At 40.7% G+C, this 7,500-nt stretch overlaps 1 protein-coding gene across 2 annotated transcripts in view; it reads right to left on the bottom strand.

The window, feature by feature from the left end:
• Positions 1 to 2,129: 2,129 nt before the first annotated feature.
• The window catches only part of LOC138049624 (sodium/potassium/calcium exchanger 4-like), a 21,529-nt gene continuing 16,158 nt past the window's right edge, over positions 2,130 to 7,500 (bottom strand). For both annotated transcript variants that reach the window (XM_068896000.1, XM_068895999.1), the window contains exons 6-8: positions 7,171 to 7,500; positions 3,551 to 3,904; positions 2,130 to 2,997 (exon numbers count right to left, since the gene is read on the bottom strand). The exon at positions 7,171 to 7,500 is cut by the window's right edge and continues 23 nt beyond it. In XM_068896000.1, the coding sequence (XP_068752101.1) occupies positions 2,666 to 2,997; positions 3,551 to 3,904; positions 7,171 to 7,500 (1,016 nt within the window). In that variant the 3' untranslated portion in view covers positions 2,130 to 2,665. The remainder of the gene's footprint in view (positions 2,998 to 3,550; positions 3,905 to 7,170) is intronic.

Here is a 7,500-nt window from a genome sequence, read left to right as displayed (position 1 = left end):
AGAAAAGTTGAAATGTTTTAAAAATACCATCGTAAAAACTTGTAAAGCATCTGTTTACTGGTTTTGATTGGAGTCAACGCCTCTAACAACAGTTTTAAAAGTGAACAGTTATTCTACGATCGCACTTATCAAAATGATTGGGTGACAGAATGTGGACTTTGCACTTTAAACTTCGGACTACGGAATTGAACTGGATATTGACCAATATATTGTAACATTTTAAAAAACCACTGAAATACTGTGAACTTAAGGGAAGTCGCTTTAAAATCCTTCGAACAAAGTGTAGGCTACCAGTAGTCTCTTCTTATTCCGTGGTGGCAGCTTTAAAACTTGCGTTGAGGTGGAGACTCAGCGTTCGACTTGCTGCTTATAAGAGATAAAAAGAAATGGACACTAGTTGGCCATCTTAAAATGGCCAGGATGGATGGCTTTCAACTGCAGAAGTAAATCACAATGCGTCAACGCAGAAACTGGTGTTTGTCGCAAATGTTGGTCATAAATGGTGAGAGAGTTTTGACTCTCTTAGTTTTACGGTTGTTTGCTCAGTGACCAAGCCTCTGAATGGCTGCGAGGCTGCCGGTGACATTTTATTGATACAGACCACACTTCCTTTGTCAGATAAATTGTGTTGTTGTAATTCAGACGAGTCTACAATAACATTAGAAAAGCAAAAAGGTTTGTTGTATCAAAACAGGGTAACCGGCAGCCTCGCTTCCATTCTTAGTCCAGGTAACTTAGTTACAACTGTAAAATGGTGTATTCACAGATCATAATAAAATTTTTCTTTTCACTCTTTTGTAACTTTATTTCATAGTAAGTGGCAGATTAGCCAAGACTTATTCTATTTGATAGAAGCTATAAAAGCTATGTTGCTATGTAGCTATAGAAGCTGCATAAATTTCACTCCACTACGTTTTGAACGCTTTGCAGTAACAACCCTGCCCTAGGTACCAGAGGAGTGTTTTCCAAGGTTCGAGAGAACGCTACTCAGGTCAAAGGTAACGACTAAGAACTCAATTGTCTTCGTCTTGCGTAGCGTTGTCTAGGACCATGGAAAACATTCTTCTGGCATCCACGGTATAACAGTTCTCTACTCGATGCCCTGAGTTACATTACAATTATACATTATACTCCGATAAACTCTAGAACATTTTGGTAGATGCATTTACAGTAAACGACACCTCAGTACACGGCACGACTAAGATGAAATTCTCGCGAAGAAGCACATGCGTGTAAAAAAGCTTTTTTAGTAAAAAGAAACAACAATTTTTAAATGGCAAGACAAATGTATAGAACCTTTATAAGCCACACATCCACATCTCTTACTGATATCTGAAAATTTATTATTACACTGATTCAGTATAAACGTAGATTTGTTTCATTCGTTATATACTGAGTCCATGGTTTTGTTCAGTCGTCTAAATTATCAATCTACGGACTTGAATATATTGAATTTTGCCTAAATTTAAAGTGTTTTTGCCCATATTTTGCTTTCGTTTGCAATCCCACACTGTCTGGTCAATGTTAGACCCTTTTTGTGGACGATGGATGATGTACTGGGACCATTTAATATAACACCATGACGAATCCACGACTTAGACTTAACCATTATTCAGCAATGATTACATATATATACTAATATGTTTGGTAAATAATCGGCACGTTTACCAGTCAGGTGATCTGTAGTGGTTAAGTGGATAAAAGCAGCAGGGGCACCCAACGTCAATTTTCGGAAAATATCTGTTCGGATCACGATTTGAGATCTAGAATTTTCGGAACATTTTTTTAAAATTTCTTGCTAGCCTGCCTCTCCTAGGATTATCGAACATCTGAAAAATGGTATAATTACCAATTTTTAACGGATTTTTACCCTAACAAAGGTCACCTACAATTTTCGGGACCCTTTTTTCTGGTTGAAATTTTCGAAAAGGTAAGTTTTGCTCCCTATAATTTTCGGATCACTAGACTTTCAGCTAGGAAATCCGAACAGATGAAAAATTTCTGGGGGATAAAAATATGCTTATATCTACCATTTAAATACTAAAATACGTTTAACAATGCTATGTTTAAGTGGTTTTGAACTATATTCTCGTTGGGTGCCCCTGAAACAGTTCCTTCGAAGTGAGTGCTCCGGGCTCAAGTCCTCTCCACAGACTGCTTTTATTTTTTTTGTCCTTTATCTGCCACCACAAGTCCTGGGACAGAGTGATCTAAATGAAAGATAATACTTCATTTGGAGCAAACTGACAATCAAGGATAATCCTTCATTTGAAGAACAGATTGTGTTGGAATGGAAAGGGGCATGCCTTGCATCCTCCTCGGCATTCGTCTCAGTTCCCCTTCGCGGGCCTGTCTCTTGGGTGCTTTCTAAATTCTCCACAGATTAAAATTACTCTTCAGGGCCCGGTTGTTCAAAAGCCGATTAGCGCTAATCCTAGATTAAAAACTAACCCAGGAGTTTATTTCTCTACTCCCAAGTGTTGTTCAACGCTGATATTTGGCAAAACTTTACATTAAAAGAAGTCAATCTTGAGAAACAAAAATAAGCAAACGAAACTTTTACCAAAAAGTTGAAAACGTGAAACAAAAGTTTACGCTAATCCTGGATTAAGTTAATCGGCTTTCGAACGACCGGGCTCAGAAGGTAAAGGAAAATTATCGTTATTCAAACATCAACGATGCACATAGGTGGCGAAAACCTTGCAAAAACGTGCATTTCAACAAATGTCGACCCTGCCAAAAATATCAAATAAATGACTATAAACACACAGCCAACTTTTCGGTTCAAAACCCACTTGTTTAAAAATAGAACAAAAAAGGCAATGGCAACGGACCCCAAGATGAAGAAACACGACATAAAAAGTCCACGACTGCTCACAACAATCGGTTCATGATTACCCCAGAGTGTTGTCTTAATAAACCATGGTACACCGAGGCAAAGAAGGATGTCAAACGTGTTACTGCCGACTGTGTTTGATACAGCCATGTCGCCGTCACCTGAAAAATAACAAAAGGAAGCGTTTCACTAAACGATGCAAAATAAAAACTTTAGCCCACTGCAAACTCCTTCCGAGGCCTATTCTCCCAGGTTCTTTCGAACCTTCAGATGTATTTTGGGAATCTTTTCTCTCCTCCCTAAAAACGCTCGAGGAAAGCTTGGCTTGGAGCGGACTGCTTAATTGTTGCTTTCAGGCCGAGGAAAGGTTTTTAATGTTAAATATGGCGCCTTTTACGGACAGACAGTTGAGCCGTCATTTAGGCCGTCACGCAATGCGTCCAGGGAATGTTTCGTGACGCTCCAAATGACATCCATGCGAAACTGCTGCTTTTGATGCGGCGTCTTATTCTAGTTCTTCAAACAACGTCATGGTGACTATTCTTTACCCCTGAACAAAGAAATGACTACTATACTGTTTCCCTCAACTATTTCTTCTAGAGTTGAGCTCCATTTTTTATGCTTGCGCCTTCTTTGATTTCAGCAGAATCACGGCGTCTGATCGCGAGATACGAAACCAGCAATATGATGAAGTGGAATAGAAAACCAGCCTACCTTTCCGAGCGATGAACAGGCTCGATGAGCAATCTGGTATACTGCTTCCAAAAGCGACGAGTGTGAGACCCATGATTGCATCCGGGATCCCGAACGTGTATCCAATAATTGTAACCATCCAGACGAGAGTGTATGATGAGACTCCGATCCAGAAAATGCAAGCTATAAAAGTGACAGCCACCCAATTGTGGCAGGATTCCTTCTTCACATCCGGAATGGTGAAATAGTACGCTATGTTGATTGGGAGGCCAATGAACCAGCATAATCTGGCCGCCAGTCCCTCCGGGGGGTTGAACGGCGTCCCTAGCGTGAGATCTGGGACCGGGCGGTGCTTTAAATGGTCACCACCACTGCCTGAGTAGAAAAAGTAACTTACTATCACTTTCAGGCGCGGCTTGCTTTCTCTCAATTTAACGCTCATAGTATCGCAAAAGCTATTCAACTCACGTGATAGAGCGGTTTTCAAATGAATGTCGTAAAACCAAAACCAAAGTAATTACTTTGGCCAATCAAAAAGGACGGAGACAATCCAGTAAACCAATCAAAATTCAAAGTTATTAAACGTAGCCGACACAAAGGGCGGGAAAATCTGCACGCGCGAGCCACGATTGGTTTTGGTTTCACTTCTGATTGGTTGAAACATTGGCGCGAGAACTTTGAACCAATCACTGAGTGAAGTAATGCAAAACCAAATTAAAGTAATTCACTAATTACTTTCGACACTCAATTGAAAGCCACTCTAAATGTCCGCTCACTTATGCACCCGAGCAAAGTATTCTACATAACTAAACATAATTTCTAATCATCCAGTAAAGAATTAAATCTTTTACTGGGACTGGGTGCTGAGGCGCTTTCCTAGTCGCCTGTCACGTGATCTGTCCAGGTCACGTGACCTCCAGCATTAGCTGATGAAGGCCATGGTTTATGGCCGAAACGTTCCATGTTTCAATACACTATTTCCAGTAAAATATTTAATTCTTTAACAAAGTATTCTACAGTTCCGGGAGACTATAAGTCAAATCCGATTAGATCAACTTTTGTGAGGAGGCCGAAACCGGAATACCCGGAGAAAAACCTGTAGGGACAGACAAGAGAACCCACAAACGCAACCTTAAAGGCCCGAGCAAACGTTGTCAACATTTTCTTTTGTTGAATGACGTTGAACGATGTTGTCTGCTGGGGTGGTTAAACGCTTTCAACTCATCATGAACATTTGATTCAACACAGCTTCACGAGAGGCCTGGTATTCAGTCCCGGGCTTAAGCCGCGTTGTTACTATGGATACGGACTTGTTACTATGAACACAGACATGAATATGACATTAAGAGACCGCGCATACCCAAAAATGTTGAAAGAGGGAGGGAGGGAGGGGGGGGGGGGGCGGTTTAACGGCTTTAAGTTCATTCAACATTCGCGATAACAAAAGAAGTGTTGAATGGTTGTTGAAGCAAAGCTTAAACGCTCTTAAACTCATTCCGACGACGACGACGGCAATCAGAACATCATCTCAAAATATAAATTCAGGTTATTGTTATCGCTTGTTGACTATTTCAACCTTTTTAATATGACAAGGGTGTGGTAGTTCCTCAAAAATGACACTGGTCGGAACGGCGCTTAGTTTAGGGGAGAAAATGAAAATACATTCTCAAGTGCTGGCGTTCTCCATAAATTAAAACCTCAAAATTGGCCATTTCACGTTGTTTTGAAGAGGACGGCAAAGAAATGGACAAAATTGAAAAACGCACGTGCAGGGTGGGCAAAGCTATTGTTTTTTCCAACTAAAGGCTGGTTTTCACTAACGACAGAGTCGGGGTCAGAGTCGGAATCCAGTGAAAACTGATTTGTCGGAGTCGGAAGCAGAAACGGAAGAATAAACCAATCACAATGCTCGATTCCAAGTATTGTGATTGGTTGGTTCTTTCGCTTCTGCTTCCGATTCCGACAATCTAGTTTCACTCACTTCGGGATCATAAGCGACGGAGTCATAAGCGGAGTCTGAAGAAATTGGGAACGTTCTGGTTCTTCTGACTCCGATTCCGTCGAGCTGATAACTCAGCTTACGACTCCGAGCTTTGATTTTCACTAGGTCATAAGCGCTCTTACGACTCCGACGCAATTTTCCCGCCTTTCGTAAACAAGCGATGCCATCTGGACGAGACTTAAGTTTGTCGTTTGCAAATGAGGAAAAAATACTTAATCTAGGACTAGATTAGCAGCGTTTGTCACTTGGAATTTTAAAAAAACTGAGAAAAAAACCTTAGAAAAAAATTAGAAAAAGTTGATCGAACGATGTCGAATTCGGTTCAATGACTTAATAGCAAATGCATGCACTTAACCTCTACACTACCAAAACAACGGCTTTAAATTGGCAATTTTAAAGTATTTAAATGAAACTAATCCTAACAATTTATTGAAATCTAACCGAATAAAAAGGCTTGGTTACTAAGAATGGCATCGACTGTCAAAAAGGCATGTACTAAAACCAGGAACACCCTGGAAGTAACCCAAAACCCTCAATTTGTCTAACCCTAGGCCTAAAAGCCAACTTAAGGCCTAGCTAGGCCTAGGGTTAGCCAAATTGAGGGTTTTGGGTCACTTCCAGGGTGCTCCGGAGTGTTCCGGAGTTTCGGTGTTCCGAGGTGTTCCGGTGTTCCTGGCTTTAGTACATGCCCATCAAAAATGGCATCGCTTGTTTACGAAAGGGAAATTAGCGACTCCGACTCCGTCGCTAGTGAAAACTAGCCTTAAATATTCAAACTTGTGACGTTCTCGTTGCCGTCGCCGTTGTCGTTAAAAATCTTCCTATTATCATTGGTTTTAAAAGAAGAAACAAATCGTGCTGCACGTGTGGCACGCATTTTAGGAAGTATATTTCTGCCGTACTTTGTACGACAACGCCGTAAAATCACCAAATTTGAGGGAGCTTAAGATAAACGACGACGACGTCGACTAAAACGCCGCAACACAATGATATCATTAGTTAAATGAGCATAAATAATCGTGCTGCACGTGCGGCACGGATTTTAGCTAATATTTTTGCGGTTCTCTGCATGACGATGACATGAAATCACTAAATTTTAGATTTTGACGACAACGTGAGCATGTAGCAGAGAATCTTTCATTCTCTATTTTCACTCTGAAACCGCTCGTACCAATATATTTTTAGAATACTTCGCCCATATTGTGCGGCGTGAACGAGGCGGAATAATCGCGAAAGGCTTACACTAGAGCAAAGTTCTATTTTGAAGTCACATTTTCGTCGACGTCGCCGTCGTAGATCTTAAGGTCCCTTTTGAGGTTTTGACGACAACGTAAGCATGCAACAGAGAATCTTTCATTCTCTATTACCCTGAAACCGCTCGCACCAATTTATTTTTGGGATACTTCGCCCACACTGTGCGATTTGAACGATATAGAATACATTTAATCGAGAAGGACTTACGATACAGCAAAGTTTTATTTTGAGGTGAAGTTTTCGTTGATGTCTCCCAAGTAGATCAAAGGCCCTTTTAATGAAAGGCCAGTGCTCTCAACTCCAGTCTGCTATCTCTGCTTCCAATTTAGAAGTCAAGTTGCCCATTATTTGCATAGACCGAGATCAGTAGATGTATAAAACTTACTCATAAGTGGTTTCGCTTCGCCATCATCTTCTTCTTTCTCGTCTTGTATTTTCTCTTGTTCCTTATCATCTCCTTTTTCTGTTGAACCCTTTTCCTTTTCAGGGTCTGGTTGTTCTTTAGTGGTAACAGATTCACTCTCTTCCTCTTCTTGGCTTTCTTCCTTTTCTTCAGAAGCTATATTTTCGTATCCGTTGTTAATGGCTTTGCCGATGCCGTTTGAAGCGTGTAGATCGGATTTGAACTCTGGGCTGCCTGTGTTCGTTATTTTGTAGACCCAAGCCTCGATTCGTTTATTAAAGTACATAATAATTATATAGATTGAATAGGAAC

The sequence above is a fragment of the Montipora capricornis genome, chromosome 5 (assembly GCF_036669925.1).
Source record: "Montipora capricornis isolate CH-2021 chromosome 5, ASM3666992v2, whole genome shotgun sequence".
In the NCBI taxonomy this organism is placed as follows: Eukaryota; Metazoa; Cnidaria; class Anthozoa; order Scleractinia; family Acroporidae; genus Montipora; species Montipora capricornis.
The sequence above is the reverse complement of the archived record's forward strand: the minus strand, read 5'-3'. Positions and strand labels throughout refer to the sequence as shown.